This window comes from Amblyomma maculatum, chromosome 1 (genome assembly GCF_055883805.1).
Source record: "Amblyomma maculatum isolate TAMU_Amacu chromosome 1, ASM5588380v1, whole genome shotgun sequence".
Lineage (NCBI taxonomy): Eukaryota > Metazoa > Arthropoda > Arachnida > Ixodida > Ixodidae > Amblyomma > Amblyomma maculatum.
In genome coordinates, this window is record NC_139344.1 from 27468219 (window position 1) to 27488079 (window position 19861).

The 19861-nt window shown below is 44.0% G+C and overlaps 1 protein-coding gene across 1 annotated transcript in view; it reads left to right on the top strand.

Moving 5' to 3' along the window:
- Positions 1 to 19861, top strand: part of LOC146202000 (sulfhydryl oxidase 1-like) — a 72996-nt gene that overhangs the window by 12256 nt on the left and 40879 nt on the right. The window contains exons 4-10 of the mRNA XM_084587888.1: positions 3347 to 3443; positions 4270 to 4439; positions 4661 to 4798; positions 5230 to 5353; positions 8028 to 8144; positions 11911 to 12037; positions 19430 to 19780. Of these exons, the coding sequence (XP_084444014.1) occupies positions 3347 to 3443; positions 4270 to 4439; positions 4661 to 4798; positions 5230 to 5353; positions 8028 to 8144; positions 11911 to 12037; positions 19430 to 19780 (1124 nt within the window). The remainder of the gene's footprint in view (positions 1 to 3346; positions 3444 to 4269; positions 4440 to 4660; positions 4799 to 5229; positions 5354 to 8027; positions 8145 to 11910; positions 12038 to 19429; positions 19781 to 19861) is intronic.

Here is a 19861-nt window from a genome sequence, read left to right on the forward strand (position 1 = left end):
CTGCCGCCAATCTCGTTACGATCCTGACTACTTTGGCTGCTGTAGAGATCTGTATAGAACTCCTCGGCTACTTTGACTATCTTGTCCATATTCGTGATGACATTGCCCGCCTTGTCCCTTAGCGCATACATCTGGCTTTTGCCTATGCCGAATTTCTTCTTTACCGCTTTAAGGCTTCCCCCATACTTTACAGCATGTTCAATTTTCTCCATGTTATACTTCCTTATATCAGCCACCTTGCGCTTATTGATTAGCTTTGATATCTCGGCCAATTTGATCTGGTCTGTTCCATTGGAAGCTTTCATACTGTGGCATTTCTTAATCAAATCTTTCGTCTCTTTAGACAGCTTACCGGTATCCTCTCTAACTATCCTACCACCTACTTGTACCGCACACTCAGTAATGATATGTCTGAAATTATTGTTCATTGCTTCTAGGGTAAGGTCGCTATCCTCGGTTAGAGCTGAATATCTATTCTGTAGCGAGATTCTGAATTCTTCTGCCACTCACCGCTAATTCGTTGATGGATTGTTGCGTTCCTTCTTCAGATTTAGGCTAATTCGGGACCTCACCATCCTGTGGTCACTGCATAGCACTTTCCCGATTACTTCTACATCTTACATAATGGCGGCGGTTGAACACATATTATGAAGTCAGCTTCATTTTTAGTCTCCTCGTTAGGACTTTTCCATGTCCATTTCCGGTTGTTGCGTTTGCTGAAGAAGGTATTCATGATTCTTAAGTCATTACGCTCTGCAAACTCAACTAGTAACTCCCCCCTGTTATTCCTAGAACCGATGCCATAGTCACCTACTGCCTAGTCTCCTGCCTGCTTTTTCCCTACCTTGGCATTGAAGTCGCCCATTAGTACAGTATACTGCGTCTTTATTTTTCGCATTGCCGATTCTACATCTTCGTAGAAGCTTTCAACTGCCTGGTCATCATAACTATCTGTGGGTGCATAGTCCTGTACAACCTTCAGTTTATACCGCTTATTAGGCCTAATTACAATGACTGCCACCCTCTCATTAATACTATAGAATTCATCTATATTACCCGCTATATACTTATTGACAAGGAAACCTACTCCTAGTTGTCGCCTCTCTGGTAAGCCTCGATAACACAGTACATGCCCATCCTTCAGTACAGTATATGCCTCCTTCAGCCTCCTAACCTCACTGAGCCCTATGACATCCCATTTCATACCTTCTAGTTCCTCTAACAGCACTGCTAAGCTAGCTTCACTAGCTAGGGTTCTAACGTTGAACATTGCCAGGGTCAGTTTCCAATGGCGGCCTGTCCAGCGGAGCCAGCAGTTCTTAGCACCCCCTGCTGCGTCACAGGTCTGACCGCTGCCATGGTCAGTTGTTCCGCAGCCGCTGGCGACTGAGGGCCGGGGTTTTATGGAGCTTATCATGAGAGGTTGTGGCCAATTACTGCACCAGGGTGGCCAAATCCTGTTCTGGTGAGGGAGTGCGTTGCTGGAGGTGTTCACCGGCATCAGGTCGCACCCCAAACCTGTTTATGCAATTCCATCGACACGCGGATTTTTATTTTTTTTTTAACCCGGTGGAGAATTGCGCGGCACCGGGATTTGAACCCCGGTCCTCGTGCATGCGAGGCGGATGTTCTACCACTATGCCACCGTTGCCCTGCTTGCCACCGTTGTCAGCGTTGCCCCTCAAAAATGTTGTGTGTCAAAACACTTTCACTCTTATAAAGCTCTTAATCATGACTTGATAATAATGTGTTGTCAGATACCATTTAAGTGTGTTGATAATCACAGGTTGAAAGTAAAGTACTCAAAATTGTGATCCCTAATCCATTAGTTTTGATGATGAAACCTGGTGATATCTTGTGTCATGGTTTCTTGAGGAACACTGGCTGTTGCACTTAGTTGTTTGTCTTGTTAAAGCTCTAAACCTTGCGTAAGCATGGGGCGTAAACAAGAGGATAGGTGTTAGCGCTGACGAACAAGCAGCATTGATGCATGTGGCAAAGCAGCGACTTGTTTGAAAGAGCATGTTCTAACAGTATAGAGATGAAGTGATGTAAAGCATATTGTTTTTAATTCATATTGGGTTATGAAGACAATTCTTTGTGTGAGCAGGGATACAGATGAGTAACTGGTGTATATGTCGCCCTGCTTGTATGGTGTGACAGAAACATTTATCGGTTTCCTGAAAATTTACCAGTGCTACAGCTGCGTGCACAGGTTACTTGGCAGCTTGGTTGACTATGGAGGGCAATTGATGAACGCCTGTCAGCACGTGCTCTGCTGCAATAGTTCAACTCTTTCGTCTCTTTTCAGCGATTGCGCGCCTATTCCCCCCTCTCCCCCGCTTCACTTTTTGTTATGCAACCAAAAGCAACAGACATGCAATGATGCCATTGCGAAGTGAGCAGTCAGAAGCAAATGCGAATCAAAATCGATAAAAACGATGCCCTTGATAGGCCTGTTGAGCCTGACTGGGTTCGGCTAGTTTTGGATTCCAGCATACGCGATGCAATTTATAAAAATTTCACTCTCAAAACTGTTCGTTTGCGAAAACCATTGAGTTTCTTAAAGGGGAGAGCAACCGCTAATGTGAACAAGCTGGTTAAACGGTGTGCAGCTTGAATGTTTTTTACTAGAACCAATTTATAATCAAAATAACGAATAGCATGGTTGGCGTGACAGCACGCCCTAGTAGCTCACACTGTGAAACGGGTGCATTGAACTTTCCAGGTTTGTTTAGCTTGCACCCACATGCATAGTAGCACTCTAGCGCAGCCGAGAGTGTAACAAGTGAAGGTTTTGTTTTATAAACTCGGGCAATAAATTAAGGGTTCGAAATTTGATGAGGGTGTAAGTTATGCCCGTAAATAGGATAGTGGCTTTATGAATGCAGAAGGCTTGCTGGCTCCATAATATTTGATTTTTATTTGTGACCAAGACTTCTTCCTTATTATATCAATGCACATGCATTTGCAGTTATTAAAATTGTAATTAAAATCAGCATTTTTTTATTCCAATTTTTAACCATACAATTGCAAATACAATTTAAGCATTGTAGCCTAAAAGTTTAGCAGTCGAGAGATGTGAAATGTGTGATTTGTGGGTTGTCATTCTAGATAACTTTTTATATGATCCCCCTTCTTAGGTGTAGGTGTAGAATGTGTGCTTTAAATTAAGGCGGCTTTTTTGATTCCTTACTGGGCTGAGCTTGTTTTCTCAAATTTATTGTCAAGGCTGTTTTGCCTTTTGAAGTTAAGATTGTCTGCATTTTTATAGTCTGGGCAACTGGTTGTACTCAGTGTCACAAGAGCATACAATTGCGATGTGCACATCATATGTGTATTTCAGGGTAAGAAGCATAGAAGAGCTCTGGCAGAATGTACCTGCAATGACAGATACCCAGATCCTTGTGGTGGAACGTAATGCTTCATACATTGGCAAAGAGGTGAGCCGCAGCTTTAGTGAGCTTCATTTTTGGCATGTTTGTGAAAGTATATTTTGTGAATTTTGTTTTGTGTGGCTTACTTTAGAGAATGAGTCAAACATGAAAATGCAGTTTATCATGTGGCAGCGGTAGCCAGTACTATCTCTAAAAAGGAAGTGAAGAAAAGAAAGAATGCATGCATGCTTATTTTTGAACAGAAGCCCTCTTGTCATTTCATTTGGATTTGTATCCTGCTTGGGATGATTGTAGTACAGATTAACCCTTTGACACACCATATGCACAATAGTTTGCCTGCAGCTTTTTCTGAGAGTGGCCGGCACATAGCAGTGATTTCTTTGTTTTATGCTAATTTCATGCACTATGTCGCAAATAAGGCGTTTTATGCCATATGGCTAACACAGTAAATATTTTATGAAATAGCAGTTTAGCACGTCGCCTGGCATTTTTGTGCTGGCACATTTTGCTAAGTAGTCAGAACATCATTTTTTTTTTTTTTTTGTGCAATTTCAAGCACAGTGTGCACTTATATAAACAGAAATTACTTCCATGATCCTCTGGGCGTTTACTTGATGAGTTGCAGCATTTCAATGTTGCTATTTCCATCACCTATTATGCTTTTACCACTAGTATTTTGCACCAGGAAACTAGCAAATCATTTTTCTCAAGGCACGTGCATGCTATTTAAGGGGAAAAATGTTTCTTTTTGATGGTAACGCAAAATTGTATGTCAAAGGGTTAAAGTGTATCATGAATGAATGATGTGGTGGCAGCGATGGGTTAGCTCGTATGAAGACTCGCATTAACCACATGGTATGTTACTGCACAGGTGACCTTAGAGCTGTCGTCGAGGCAGTCCACTTATGTGTGGCGTCTCGTGGTCTCCTCAGACAGCAGCTGGCTGGAGTCCTTGCTACCTCACGAGACAGATGCTGCAGATGTTCGCTGGGCGGATCTTTATGCTCTCCATCGCAATGGCAGCACCACCAGGATACTCAGGTGTCCAAGACTATTCCTCTCATTTTGTACAAGTCATTTAGTCATTGGAAATCCTTAGGAATTTTATTCTTCTTTCTTTCTCTACGTGCTCCTGTCTCAGTGGGCAAAATAGGGCAGTTGGCTCTTGACTGTGGGTTATTGTTTTGATGAGAGCACTGCCGTATCTGTTGTTTGTGTCACTTTATTTCGATTCACCTTATGCTTTGTGTTGTCATGCGCAGGCTGAATGAAGAAAATGGCTCTCGTGAGCTAGTGTTGCGAGCATTAGAACCTTACGTTCGAGTGGCAAGCTCAACTCCCCCTCCAACGTCTGCTACTACAGAGCCACCAGAGGAGATCAACCAAGTTGACACAAGCAGGTGAATGCATAGTGCAGTGGTGGGCAGTCTTTTAGGAGTCCGATAATGTGAGGCATAGGTTTTCTTTTCCCATTGTGCAGAACGTTTTGTGAAACAAACTAGGGCTAGAATATTTTTTGTGGGGTTGTTAGTTTTGTTAACACTATATTAGTCATGTATGACACAATAAAGATAGTGCCGCAGGCTTTCCTGAACCACAATTTGGACAGTGTAGGTATTGTAATAGTACGCCACCTTTGTCCACTGTCAGAGTCTGTGGTGTTCAGAAGTTGTCTGTGCTCAGGAATATATTTTGGGCGATATCTTTATAGAAATAGCCTGTGCTTCGTTTTAATTAGCATATGGACAAATGGCTTGTGCTGAAGGAGCAAAGCTTTGGTGCTGGCAGTTGATTCAAGGGCTTTAATTATTTCTTGGGGGGTGGCTTGCAGGGTGTACCTAGCTGACCTGAACAATGCACTGGCGTACTCTTTGCGCCAGGAAGTGGCTGGCCACCAGCTGCTCAACCGAACCGAACTTGCTGTTCTGGTACACTTTGTGGACATTCTGCTCAAGGTGTGTGTAATGCTGCTGGACCTTGCATGAGCGCAAGATTTTTTATCTCTCTTTTACTGCAAAGTTGGTGATGCGTGAACTGAAGAACTTGTACTGCTTTCTATTTTTTTTGTGTGTGTAGGCCAGTATAAAAAAGATAAGGATACTTGTATGAAAGACTCAATTGAACACTTGAGATAGATTTTAATTTCCTTATTTTGGCCTCTTTGGGCTTTCCTTTCCTTAGTGTGCAGCTGTCCGTCTTAATACGTTAGTGCCTGAACCTAGCTTTAGTGTGGCTAGAATTATTGTGCGTTGTGTGTCTGCGTTTAGTCAGAGCACTGGGAGGCGAGTGTGTTCACATTGTTTTACAGCTTTTCAGTGCTTTCTTGATCATTTTGCGCAGTTAAACCGTTAGTTCGGCCTTCAAAGAACTGGGAAAAGTCTTAGAATTATCTGAAAGTTTGAATCATTGAATGGCCATAAAAAAAATATGAAAGCTGTTTGCATCGCAGTAATGCTATCTAATCACTGGCCGCTGAGGTGTGGTTGTCTGTACATTTACGACTTTTCGCAATTTCATCAAATAGTACAGTCGAACCCGGTTATATCGAACCCGGATATATCGAATTTTGGTTATATCGAACTCGCGGAATATCCCCTTGAAAATCCCATGTAAAAGTATAGGAAAGCCGCGTCATATATCAAACTCAGTTTCATCGGTCGTTCGATATATCGAACTCCGCACCACACACTGGAAAGTGGGCCTTCCCCAAAGACGATCGCATAACCCTTGGCCGTTTGGCGCGTGACGTTTTCAAGCCACGCGCGGAAGGAATGAGGGGACAGTTCAGCGACGGCTGCTTGCACTGCGCCCATTCCCCAAAGGTGCGCGCATCTGCAGTTATTGTTTCCCGCGCGCCAGCACATGACGTTTTCAAGCCGTGTGCGTGGGTGTGCCCATTCTTTTGCTGAGCTATCTCTCTCCTTCAGCACGCGCTACGCATGGGCCAAGCCAGCTCAGCCTGTTTTCAGACAGAAGTTGGACGCTTTAGCGTGTGTTGCGAACCCTCTGCGCGCGGCGGCTGACGTGGCTCTCTCTCTCTTTTTTGCGAGAGTCATCCATTTTTATCGGTGTGCTGTACCCGCGGCGTAGCGTAAGATATGGCGGCTGTGGACGTTAAGAAGCGACAGGGCTTTTTTTTTTTTTTTTTGGCTGGAGTCATTTATCCTTGCATGTATGAATCAATGAAAGCACACGGTCAGTTGCTGCGATCATGATGCCCGCGCGGCGTGATAAATCGAACCAGGCTTGTGCAATCAAGCCATCACGGGCGCTCTGCCAAGTTCGCTCCCCGTCACCGCAGGAGCTATCAAAAGATAAACGCGCCCCGACGTTATCGCTGCGCAGCATCTTGGCACGCTGCCAAGAAATGAGCTGTGGATGAGAGGACCGAAACGAAGTGATGCGTGTCATCGACATGCAAGCGAAAACGCTCGCGATTTCTAATTTCTGCCGCCGCAGCGACACAGAAACCTTGTTTTGAGCTGCCGCGGTGGCTCGAGCGGCGAGAGGGACGCAGTTCCAAGTTTGAAAATTTTCGCTCTGTCGCTGCCGCATCGTCGCTGAGATCGCTCAATCGCTTGCATGTGAGCAAGCTGGCCTTAACGATTTTTTTTTTTTCAAATTCTCGGGTGCAAAAGTGGAGGGTGGGTATATTATGCGAGTGGATTGATTACGCGACAAATATGGTATCGTGTTTTCGCATCGTAAGCGCCGTCACAAGCCGATTTCTGTATATCGAATTATCGATATACCGAACTATTTCGCGATCCCCTTCGAGTTCGATATATCCGGGTTCGACTGTATTTAAGGGAACGCGCAACACCTTAGACAGGACACAGGTAAAAACACATACAACAGTTCACGAACTGTTGTATGTGTTTCTTCCTGTGTCCTGTCTAAGTTGTTGCGCATTCCCTTATATACTATGCAGAACCAACTCGCCCGACAACACGCTCTTCATCAAATGCTTAGCTTTGCGCACACTGCCAGGACTGGCTAAGAATCGCTCTAAATGTCCTTGTGCCTGTCGTAGCACACAGAGCTGAGGTGCATGGAATGCTAACATTTCATGCAACTCAGATTCGAGGAGGTCTGTTTGGATGGCCGCTGTGCCGCGCTCCTAGTTTGAATTAGATATCTGAGTTTCCAAATGAATAAGATTTTACGGTATGATGGGATCGCGATTCCCTTCTTTTGTTAATTGTATACCTGCTTGCATTGAATGCATTTAGGTCTCCATTTGTTTGTTAGAATTTGAGCGGCTGCCTAATGCACCTCAAAATTGTATTGGTTCGTGTGTCATTTAGCTTTATATAATGGAGAGGTTTTTACTTTAAGGTTGTCATGCTTATCTAAAGTAGGCATTTTTAATGTGGTTTTATTTTTAATGAGTTTTAGTAGACTACTGAGGCACTTAGTTCAGGCTGCAGGCAGTGGTCCATGAAGAGCTTTGTTTGCACTTGCAAGGTATTAATTTTCTTCTGCCATTTCTATCGCCTTGTGGCTATGCCTTGAAAGGGTGAACTCTGTCCATTGATGAGGCTTCTATTTGCTTTTATAACCCCAAGGAATAAAGCCATTCGTTATTATGGCTTTGAACGGAAGCTAAAATGTGCCACTGGGAAACAGTATTTTCCAGGAAGCCAGTCAATGAAGCATACACTGAAAAGCTTACACGCCTTCGTGACATCATCTGGAGCAGACTCGTTACGAGGAGAAGACCTTTCAGCCTTTCTTAACAAGCAGGTGAGCTTCGGTTTGTAATTTACAGGGTTGTCCACTCCTGAAGGGAACACCTGGGTGCATGGCTGTGCTTTTCGGAGGGCCTCTGCATCTGACACAGCTGCACATCGAAGCAAAGTGGAAAAGATGGACCTGGAGGAGCTGCTCCTTGCCATCTGCTACTTTCCTTCAATGCATGACTGTTTTCTTATGCAGAAGGCCTTATTATTGTTTTCAAAACAGTGGGATGGTTGAACCAACCACCGAACGAAAAAAAAAAAGCAGAGGGAGAGGTGGAAGAGTTCGGTGGGACCTTCTGGTCTGATGCAATAACTTAACCCTCATTTACTTGGACAGAGATGCATCCTTGCTTGATCTAATGCAAATTAAATTCAGCAAAGGTACGTGTAGGCTTATCGGTTGTCGATAAACATGAAGTGTAGATGGAGCACAAGTGGAAGTCAATATACAAGTACAATGCTGTGGATGGATGTGAGATAAAGGAATGAGCCATGGTATGAATTTTTGCCACACTGCCACCAGAGTGGACACCCCTTGGCACTGGGGAGTTGGGCATAACAGCTTTATGATCAACCGCATTTGGTAAACAGTGTAAAAATTTAATGCGTTTGCTCGAAAGGTTTAGAAAGATTTTGATGCAGCTAATAATCGGTTATACTATATACATGTTCTGTATGAAATGGGACTGTAATTTGGATTCTTCTCATCCTTTTAAAAAAGGTTCTATGGCTAGAAGTAGGCATTCTTGTACTATAGCTGGGGCTTCAGAAAATTTCCCAACCTTTGACTTAATTCTCATGACACACACTTGAAGTTTTAGCTACTATATGAAGAGATGCTGATAAATCTTGAGCTTCATTCTGATCCAAATGAGCAGTGACAGCTTTAGGTATTTTCCCAGAAAACTTGTCATAGAACTTCCTGGGCCAAATTTCATCTGACTAATCCAGAATTCAAATTTTCTCACTTTTCTTGGGGGAAGGGGGGAGGTGGAATGAAGTTTTTAATGATCTTACAGACTTCACGCTGAAGGAGTGCCTTGGTGTAATACCATAAATTTTTCTCGAGGACATTTTTGGCGCTCCGTTAGCAGCTATAGTGGAGAGTGTCACTTCATGTTGGGTGGCTTGATTCCGTACAGGCCATTTCAGCACCGAAGACGAAAAATGTTCCGGAAAAATGCGGAGGCGTGTGGATGTTGCCTGTGGAGGAAGTGTGGACATATTCATGAAATGTTTTTTGAAAACACAACTTATGCTACCTGCATAGCAGAGACCCTAAATGTTTCACAAGATTGCGTGTGGGGGTTACTTAGTAATTAGGGTGGTAGACACGGCGAAGGTTCTTGCAAAGCAGTCTCCAAATGTCCCCATGCTGACGTTGAGCATGAAAGCATGGGAACTTCTCGGGCAGTCATTTGGATTTTTTAGGCGAGTAAAGCATGCTTCTTTTTTGTAGGCTGCTTAAAAAAAGGGGAAAGAGGGCTCTGCTCCTCTCATCCTGAGACCAAATAGCAGTTGATGGAGAAGAGAGCTCTGGGTTCACCCCTGCCAAAGAAATTCTGAACACATATGTGACACCAAAGTGGTGGCACACATGTTTTGGGACAGGAATGGAGATGTTTGCCACTAATCTAGAAGTGGGTGCCACGGTCACGGGAGCCTGTTATGCTGCCCTTTTTCGCAAAATCAAAGCAGGAGCTGTTTGGGAATCCATAACCAATTACAAGTTGGCCAATATCAAGGTTTAACAATGCAGCGATCACCTCGCTCACCCAATTTAGCACTCGGGGACTGTCCTCTGTTTCAAGATCTGAAGGAAAAAAAAGAAAAAGAAAAGAAAGACAGTTGAAAGGCACCCATTTTTGAATTTGCAAAGATGTCACTGCTAGTGCAAAGGGGTGGTTTCATTTACAACCACACTTTATTTTCCCCAAGGGCCTAGGGAAATTGTACAGCAGATGTCCAAAGTGCATTCATCATCGCAGAAAAATGTTGAATAATGGGCAAGTTTCTTTCCTGCACCAAATATTTTTCTCAATAAAGCTGGAGACTTATCAGCAACACCCATTATATACTGGGCATTTCAGCAGACACTTTCAAAAATTCCCCCCCACCAAGGGGAATTCTAGAAAAAAACAACAACAATATTTTTAGACTCAAATGCTCAGCCATGGTGGATGTAATTTACTGTAAAACACTTCTAAATACTTAGCCAACTAATATAAATTATCAATTAATTTTGATCAATGTAGTTGGCTAATACTAATAGGGAGTTCAAAGCTGTGGAAAAGGTGATGCCACATCAGTGCTTGAAAGGGAGAAAAACTTGCTTTCTGAAGCCTCGGAGCACAACGAAATTTGGCACTTTTTTATGCATGAAGGTGAAACAGAGCACGTGCAATCTGCAGGGAGCATAAGGGAAATGGCATGTCGGCTGATCACGGGCTGCAGTCACTATAGTGCCCAATTCAAACTGCATGCTCAATTGTGCCAAGTCAAGAAAGCTGTATTTTTTTTTCCTTTGTTGTTTGGTGCAAAGGAAAGGAGAGTCAACTGCACTATTTTTATTTTTTGAGGAGACTGAGCTAAAGAAAATGCATGACGTGGCACACCGTAGAATATGGGGATGTAGTCACTGTTACCCGTGAGCAGCTTACGTGCCACTTCCTCTGGGCTTCCTGCACACCTCATGAGCTTAGTTTCGGTTTTGTGCGGAAGAAAGTGCCGAATTTTGCTCGTGCTCCCAGGCTTCAGGAGATGAGTTTATTCAACTTTTTTGATGTTTCAAAACTGATGTGGCATTATTCTTTTCAGAGCTTTGAATTTCAAATTGGTGCTAACCACCCAACTGGGTTAATTAAAGGTTCCCTAATGAGTTTTACTTAATTATCTGTGCAATAATAGGAGGGTTTACACTGAATTACACCCACCACCGATGAAAGTTTGTTCCTGGAAATATTTTCATTCTGTCTCAAACTTCCTCTTTTGAAGAATGTTTTAAGGTGTTCACTGAAATCTGAGGTGTATGTTGAACTGCAAATCTGGCACACCCTTGATCATCTGCACCTTCCCAGCAGTTCTGCGATTAGCTGTCACACCTGGGGAATGCAGCATGAGCAAACATGCAGCAAATGTAAGCCATTGCGATGGCTTCTCCACATGTCACTGGTGTAAGGGGCCAAAGCATCTGGAGTCATTATCGTCTACGAACCGGATTTATTATTAACCCTTTGACTGTTTTTGCCATACAAGTACTGTGGCCGCATTCTGTCCTGCGGCGTTTTTGCCATATGGGTACTGCACTAAACGCATAGTGTTTAAAACAATTTGAAACTGGGGGTGAATTTTTTTCGGAATATTCCACAGTCAAAGGGTTAAATCTCTTTCATGATTAGGGCAACGCACGATTAGGGCAAGGCGAATGCGGTTTGAATTCTGCGAGTACTGAGAAAGGAGCTGTTTATACTTGATGTCTATAAATGCAAAGCGACACTTTTATGCTGAGAAAATCTCAACTCTGAATGATTTTTTACCTCGTTCTGTAATTAGATTTTTCAAAATCTGGCAGTTCGGATCATACACTTTCCCAGATAATATGTTTTCCCTCCGCATTTTTTTTAAAACATATCGATGGGGTTTTACTATATATGAATCATCAGTTTGTTTTGTATAGCATCCTTTTGGCTTCATTTCAAGTTATTGTTGATATTCTTGTAGTTTGAATTAGTGGGAGTGCATTGTGTCATGTGAGAGGAAATTTTTTGCAGGACGACCTTCCAGCGGTGGGGCCTTATGAGGGTTGTCGAGGCAGTCGGCCGGATCTACGTGGTTACCCCTGTGCTCTCTGGATGCTTTTTCACAGCCTGACTGTTAGTGCCTACCACACGTCTGGAGGTATGTCACCTGTGCTATTCTGTATTTATTAGCTAACAAAAACTTAGCAAGCATTCAGCAGACGTTGATAGCCTTTATTATTATCATTGGGAAATAAGTCTAGCTTGCGATAAATATTCTAGTGAACAAGTCATTAGGGAATGGTATAGTACATAGTACATACCATGTTTGTTGGTAAACATTCAATGACTAGCTTCATTGACTGGAATCGCAAGCACAGGTTTGCATTGTGCTGTGTCGGGAAGTTTTAGGATCTCCTGTGCAGAGACGTTAGAAATAATCTGAAGCATAAAGTGAGGCCTTTAACATAGTCGCTCCAGACTTGCTAATGCTTAAAAGTGTTCACAGTAGGCAAAACTTCCTTTTACTCTATATCTATGAGTAACCAGCATTAGGGCATGTGCCTGCATTTATTTGTGTACAGTCGAACCTCGTTATAACGAAGTTTTATTTTGCACAGAAATTTGTGCTGATATCTAATATTCGTCGTGAAAGTACGCACACAAATTCCTACAGAACAAGTCTGTGTAAAAACCAAAGGCTACCTTAATATGGAAAGCAGAGTTGGAAAAAAATGCACGTTTTTTTTTCTTTAAAGCGTGGTATAAGCACGCAAAACCTCACCTTTCATTTTGCACTGCAAAGCAAAAATGGTCACAAAAATCAGGATTTTGGCCACACACAACTGATTTATCTGAAAAGCGACGTAATGTTAATTTGGTGGCACTTCGCACTATTTGTTAGAATAAATTTCTCAACGAAATCGACACTGTGCAGCGCTTTCCCAATGTCAGCTGATTTGGCCACAAGTAGCTTCTCAAGGTACCTCAATTTCCTCGCCATATCGGCGGCCTCGGTGCTGCTGAGAGCTCGCTCTTCGACTTCTTTTTTACTCTCATCACTGCTCGTAGCATCATCTGATGCAAGCAGCTGATCGACAATATCTTGTTAGGTCAGTTCGGGCACCACAGCCAATTGTCATCAGTAGCGATGAAGTCCTTGGATGTAACGTTCAGAACCGCCAGTTGATGCCATGTCGGCTCGTCGAAATTATCCGCTTCACGTTCAGAATCATGGGCGTCGTTGAGCTCAGTCTCGCTGGCGGATGGGCTAGGCCAGCATCGACAAATCAATTTCTTATTGTCGACTGTGCCACTTCGTTCCATGCACCGCACAGCATGTCCACCATTGTTTTGAGGTTTACAGCTGTTGATATGCCCCTATGTCAAATACGAACTGCGTAACCAGTCGCTTTCGGTAGCAGCATTTCAGTGAGCGAATGATGCCCCTGTTTAATGGCTGCAGCACGGAGGTCGAGTTTGGCGGCAAAAAACTAGGCAGACTGCTTCAAGTGGTAGAGACACCTTATGGGCACAGCAGTTGCCCAATCCAAGGAGAACTTTCCTGCGCTGTTCTGCCATGTGTTTGTCGAAGGCCTTCAGTCATGCTTCAAAGAGTGACGACGTCATCGACGCCTTTTTATTCGAGCAATAGTCCACTTGGACATTCCGGTTCTTGTGCAGGCACCTGGGGTGGGCAGATTTGTCAATAACAGTCGCCTTTTATATGACCAATACATATTGACCCAAACAATGACAGTGATGCGGTTTTTGCTTTTCGAGTGATTTTTCCGGGAGCAGCTTAAAGAAAAGCGCAGTCTCGTCCACGTTGTAGACATCGCGCTCCTCGTAGCCTTCCAGTTGCATGCGGAAGCTTTCTGCCCACTTCTCGCAGTTCTCTATGTCAACGGCTGCTTCTTCGCCAGACAAGGCGTGGCAAACAATCTAGTGGCGGTCTTTAAATCGCTGCAGCCAGCCACTGCTTGTATAGAAGTCATCGTGGCCCAAGACACAAGAGAGACTTATTGCTTCATTTGAAGCACGGCACCAGACACAGGCAGGTTGCACGCTAACGTCCTTGAATCACGCTAACAAGGCATCTTCAACATCCTGGTGGTGACAATACCTGACGCGCTTCTTGTCATTCCTCATGGTGCCTGCAGAGTGAACGTTTTCAATCTTTTGCCTTGCGCTCAGTATGGTTGATAGAGTGCTATTCACAACGCCGAAGTTAAGCAATCTCTTCCTTGCACCCGCTGTCGACCACCCTGAATATTTTTGTGTTTCAGGAGAAACTGCTTTGCGTTTCGGCGCCGCCATGTTGCAAGACGACGGCATGACCTCGAGAAAAACGAGCACAGGCGTGGGCCTGCAAAAAGTAGTGGCAGGGGCGCGCGGGCGGTGGTTCAATCTCATGCCGGTCACATGCCAGGCAGCTGTTGATGCTAGATTCATTCGTGGTCTTTAGATGGCATGGCGTACGAAAGCGCAGGTGATTCAAACACATTTTAGGCGGGGGCGGTTAATAAAATCGAAATTTAGTGTTTTGCAAAATTTTTTTTTTGCTTCTTTGCGGATTTTGAGTCGTTTGAATACAAAATGTCCTTCGTTATAACCAATTTAATGTCAGATTTTCAATTTTTCATTTCGTTATAGAGATAGAACTCCCATAGAAATAAAGCGCAGCCAACCAAACTTTGCTTTTACTTCGTTATATCCGACAATTCGCTGTATCCATGTTCATTTTAACGAGGTTCGATTGTATCTGGAATTGCAAAAGGGAATGATAAATGCAATTGGATTGAAAACTAGTGTCTCAAGATTGTAATACATCATTTTTATCTAACTCAAAGCTTTTTTAAGTCGAAAATGGCGTGAAAATGAAAGACATAACTGCCCGCTCTAGTAAATTCTTTGGTGGCCAAGTTTAGTTAATTAATCTCACATGCACTTCTATTTCAATTGGCAAGCACCATTGAGTCGTACTAAGGTACAAGAATGTTAAAGGGACAGGCTAATGACTTTTTTATAAATTTTTTCTTGCTTCATTGAAAAACACTCCATCCCCAAATTAACGAATATGTGGCTGTGAAGCTGAGAAATGCAGCAGAATTATTTGAAACTTAATTTTTCTATATGGTAATCTCGCTTTCTCACTGGTAGTCCGCGTTTGCGAACACAGACGTTGTGGACACGAGATATAGTCAGTGTAGTAACTCTATGCAGCTCTGTGAACGCAACGACTGCCGCGCCGCTTAAGTTGCATGCAGTGCATGTGATTAACTAAGGTGCAAAGTGACACTATAATTGAGAATACCAAAATAGCTTGAAGTAGAATGAAACAAATATATGAACAAAATAAACCTGGTTACATCTACTGCAGATACCAACAGCCATCAAAATCTTGTCCGATGTTGTCTAATCAGCGTGATCTGTGCAGTAAGTTAATGAAAGGGACAAGCACGAGCGGCTGCAGTTTTTAAATGTCCTGATGTTTTGCCGTAAATTTAGCGAAACGAGAAAGTGGCAATTTCTGAACGTTTCCGCGATTGCATAGTAAAAATGCAGTGTGTATCGAATCAAGTAATAAATACCATTTGCAAACCATTTGAAATTTCGAGTGTTCACACACCTCTATTATAGCATCTTTTTAAGCTACAAATGCTGGTTTTTAGGTATTGGGAAATTTTCTAGCAAAGTTAGTAGTTATGAACGGTTTCACTAAACTGCTGCATGTTTAACATTTTAACGTGTAAATGGGGCACAGTGAAAATCCAAAGCAAATGAAATCATGAAATGCTCTTTAAGCACATAGACTTTTACAGAATATCATTCTAATTTCTTTTTATTCTCTGCTTATGCTACGGTAACTGGAGTGTAGTACACAGGGGGTTGAATGCCGGAGTAGTATGAAAAATAGTTGAAAAAATAAACAAAAGAGAATCTCGGCCTGTGCACCTTAATGTTGAACGAAAATTTCATTTTGCTCTGCTTTTTGTTTATTAGTGTGTTTTGCTTTGTGCCTACACGTTTTAATTAAAAGCAGGGGAAAAGATATAAAATATCAACTTAGATGTGGAAAGTGAGCTTAGCCAGCCGGATTCATTACTGCTGTTGGGTTTGTGGTAGAAAAACTTCAATATGATCTCTTGCCATTGATCTTTGTGGTACTTATGTCATCCTTGTCTGGACACAGACATAATCCATTACATTTCATCTTATTTCATTTCATTTGGTCAATGTCGCTTTGGGATATTGAAACAAATAAACTAAATGAAATTTCATTTAAATTTAATCAGTTCATCTCTTACATTAGTACAGTTTGCTGGCTGTGTTCATGCCACTTCTCATCATCTTAATTTTGGATAGGCTAGGCTACTACTGATGTGTTGTGAGCTATTTCCTTGAAGGCAGTTTTAGGGTAGCATGTATAAATATTTTTTTTCACCCATGAATTTGAAAGTTTTTATTCATTGCAGCACGTCACGGTGTAGCTAACAGAATTATTTTTTAATGGAGGATACAACAGAGCAGAGTATGTAATGCTTAGGACGGGAAAAAATATAAGTGGCAATATTTTGGAGACTTGGACAAAAAGTCACAAAAAATGTTAAACGTATCCATTTGGACAATAAAAGGATACAAAATCTAGGATATATATTTTGTATTTTGCTGTACATATATATTTGATTGGTCATGTGCAGCACTTTGAACTGCTCCACAGTGCAGTGCGAGGTTGATCTTGGCCATCTTGCAAAAAATCTGTGGCCGCTGTACAGCTGGTGGCATGTGATCATTCAGAACATGCCCAGTGCTTTCAGAGAGTTCCGGAAAACAGCGATTCTTCTCGCAACAACGGAAATGAAACTTAAACTGTGACATTTCGACAGTCCAGACTGGGCAAAACTGTCACCCTTATTTGAACTAAATTGAGATTAGGGAAGTGATTTTTCCTCTCAAAAGTGCTGCTTGAACCAAACAGTAAAGTGTCGATGCTGCAAAATAACAAAAATACCAGTGTTGCTAAGAAGGGTCAGTGTGAGAAGAGGACGCCACCTTCGGCGCCATGGCTACCGTGATTACTTCATGTTGACGCGTTCAATGCGAAGTTTAAAAATATTTGATGTGACTGACAAAAAAAAATTGAACGAAACTGATATACAGTCCTTTTGCAACATTTCGAAAAGCGTCACTTGTTGGGAAGTGGCCTGAACTGCTCAGAATGAAACTTTTCACGCCATCTTTCATATTGAACGATATGAATAGGCATGTTAAGGAAAGAATTGAACAAAATAGACAGTAAATTGTAGTTTGTTTAGGATTTGTGGGGAAATAAGCCCCGATACACATCCAGAGAAATTAATCCGCCTTTTGCGCGAGTTTTCTGCACATGCGCGAAGTCTTAGCGGCGACCGATGGAAACACATTGGACGGCGTCGACGGCGTTTCTTGGCGCCGACTGTGCACGGGGCTGGCGGCACCGGGCGGCACGGTGACCGTCACAGGCTTGGCAAAGCGATGCCAACCACATCTGCCGCGTACGGTTGCCACTCTCTAGGCGTGCCGGGATGCAAGACACGGTTTTTCAGGTTTCCCTCAGCGAGCTGCGACCAACAACGACTTGAAGCTTGAATTAGGGCCACCAAGCGTCAAGATGTGAATGGCCGACCTTGCAACCGACTGCGTACTCTCGACTGTGCAAAAGACACTTCGTTACAGGTATGTATGTATCTAAAGGAAATGTGCATGATGAAAAGTATCTACTGGAGTTTGCACCAAGCCTGTAACCCCCCAGTGATAGCCGCAATGAGCATTTGTTCGGCACGTGTTTGCTTTATGTGCGACGGAGCCTGATAGCGATGTATTTTGTCGTTTGTTTTCTTTATGTGCAAAGGGGCCGGGTAGCGCAGATATCACAGGTGGCTGTGTGCGCTAGACCGTAATATTTAGCATGTTTTATTGCCACTGCCGCCTGACTAAAAAGAAAAAAAGCTTTGCCGTTTGTGGTGATGCACCATGATGCATTACAACAAACGCCGTATTTTTTTCTTGTTAGTCAGGTGGCAGTGACGATAAAACATGCTAATTATTACGCCCTAGTGCGCACAGCCGCCTGTGATATCTAAGCTACCTAGCCCTTTCGCACATAAAGAAAAGAAATTACAAAATACATCGCCATCAGACCCCGGCGCAACTAAAACAAACATGCAGCGAAGAAATCCTCATCGCAGCTATCACTGGTGCGTTACAGGCTGGGTGCCAACTCTAGTAGGTACTTTTCATCGTGCATATTTCCTTTAGATGCATACATACCTGTAGTATCTGTGTTCTTGCTGCTAGGAGCATATATGGGCTTGATAATCGTCGTCTTCGTCCAGCCGTTTGCAACGGCAAGGAAACCGCCCGGCACAAATGAGTCTCCTGGAGGGCTCATGCTCATTCACTTGCAGAGTAGATCGCTCTGGACGTAGAACAGCGTTGGTTGCTGACCGAGATGCGCATCCGATATGTGGCAGATGCACATATGTCACCAAGTCGGTCGTTGATTTTGCTGAAATCTCGGTGGAGGCAGAAAGGTTGTGGATCCTATCACAACAGAATGACCATTCTCTGTGCACCGAGAACCTTTTCACCACTGCGACCACATCCGTTCTGAGGGCAGACACTGGCTGCAGTGCTGAATCATACGTTGCCAGAAAAATGCCGTGCGTTTCCTGCAGGTGTGCATTCCGGCCGGGACAATGCCCTTTTCAGGGGGTGTGTATAAGTGCCTCTCTGCCAAGCTTCGTACATGAAATCCTATAGCTGCACGCATTTAGATGACGCGATGAGGAAGCGACGCCCATTGCACCATGCCGGCGCGGCGGTGACCGCATTGTGCTCGGTAACTCAAGACACCCCGCGCATATGCGCCGCTCGTAAGTCACACGGGACGATTCCACCTAGCTCTGCAGCATCAACAAACCCCTGGCTGCTTTGCCCTTTGAGATCCCCCCCCCCCTCTCTCTCTCTGCCTCCGTGCTCTCCTGTCTGTCACGAACCTGCACGCTGAGAGCGTCTCATTCTGTCACGTCGAACACGGCCCGCGCTACACGCTCGTACAATATGAAGACAGTATATGCGTGCATTATGAGTGGATTGTGAAAACGCTGTAACATTCCCCCATACTGCGTGAACATGATATACTGCTATCACTGTCACTACTTTCTGCCCCGAGGCCAAAAAAGGAGGAGCTTTCGTTTTCTACCTGCGTTGCCATGGCCATTTCGTATGGTGCGCTTTCGCATCGTCTGCTACACTGCCGTCCAATGTGTTTCTTGCCCGCTCTCGCAGGATGGCGCCACATCCTACCGCATAAAGCGGATTGAAGCTTTTGGACTAAGTATGCATGTTAACATACCGGTGTCACTCCTTGGAGGTCTTGGATTTAAAGTTTTGAGTGAGAGCACTTTATTCGTTTATGAAGTTGCCCTCACAAATGCCTTTAGGCTAGCAGTGTACTTTGCCATTTCCTCTTTTATCGTTGTTAATGCCCGCGGCTACCGTTGTGCAGGCTACCCTCTCGGGAGGGATGCATCTGGTTTAGACGTCCTCCAGGCCGTCAGGGACTATGTGACCCACTTCTTCTCCTGCCGCTACTGCGCTGCCCACTTTGGTGCCATGGCCAAGGATCTGGACACCGAGGTGCGCACAACGCGGGATGCCGTCCTCTGGCTTTGGCGAGCGCACAACAAAGTCAACGCACGGCTGGCCGGAGACATCTCCGAGGACCCGCTGCACCCAAAGCAGCCCTTCCCTCCGCCCTCACTGTGCAGCGACTGCCGTGAGGGCACCCAGTGGAACGAGCAGCACTCCCTAGGCTTTCTGCTGCGCTTCTATTCACCTGATGGCCTAGTGCCTGTCGGTAGGTCCCCCTTGGCTCTGCTGCTTCTAGGGCTGCTCGTGCTTGCCCTGGTGGCCACTGTCTGTGCTAGGCGTCGGCTAT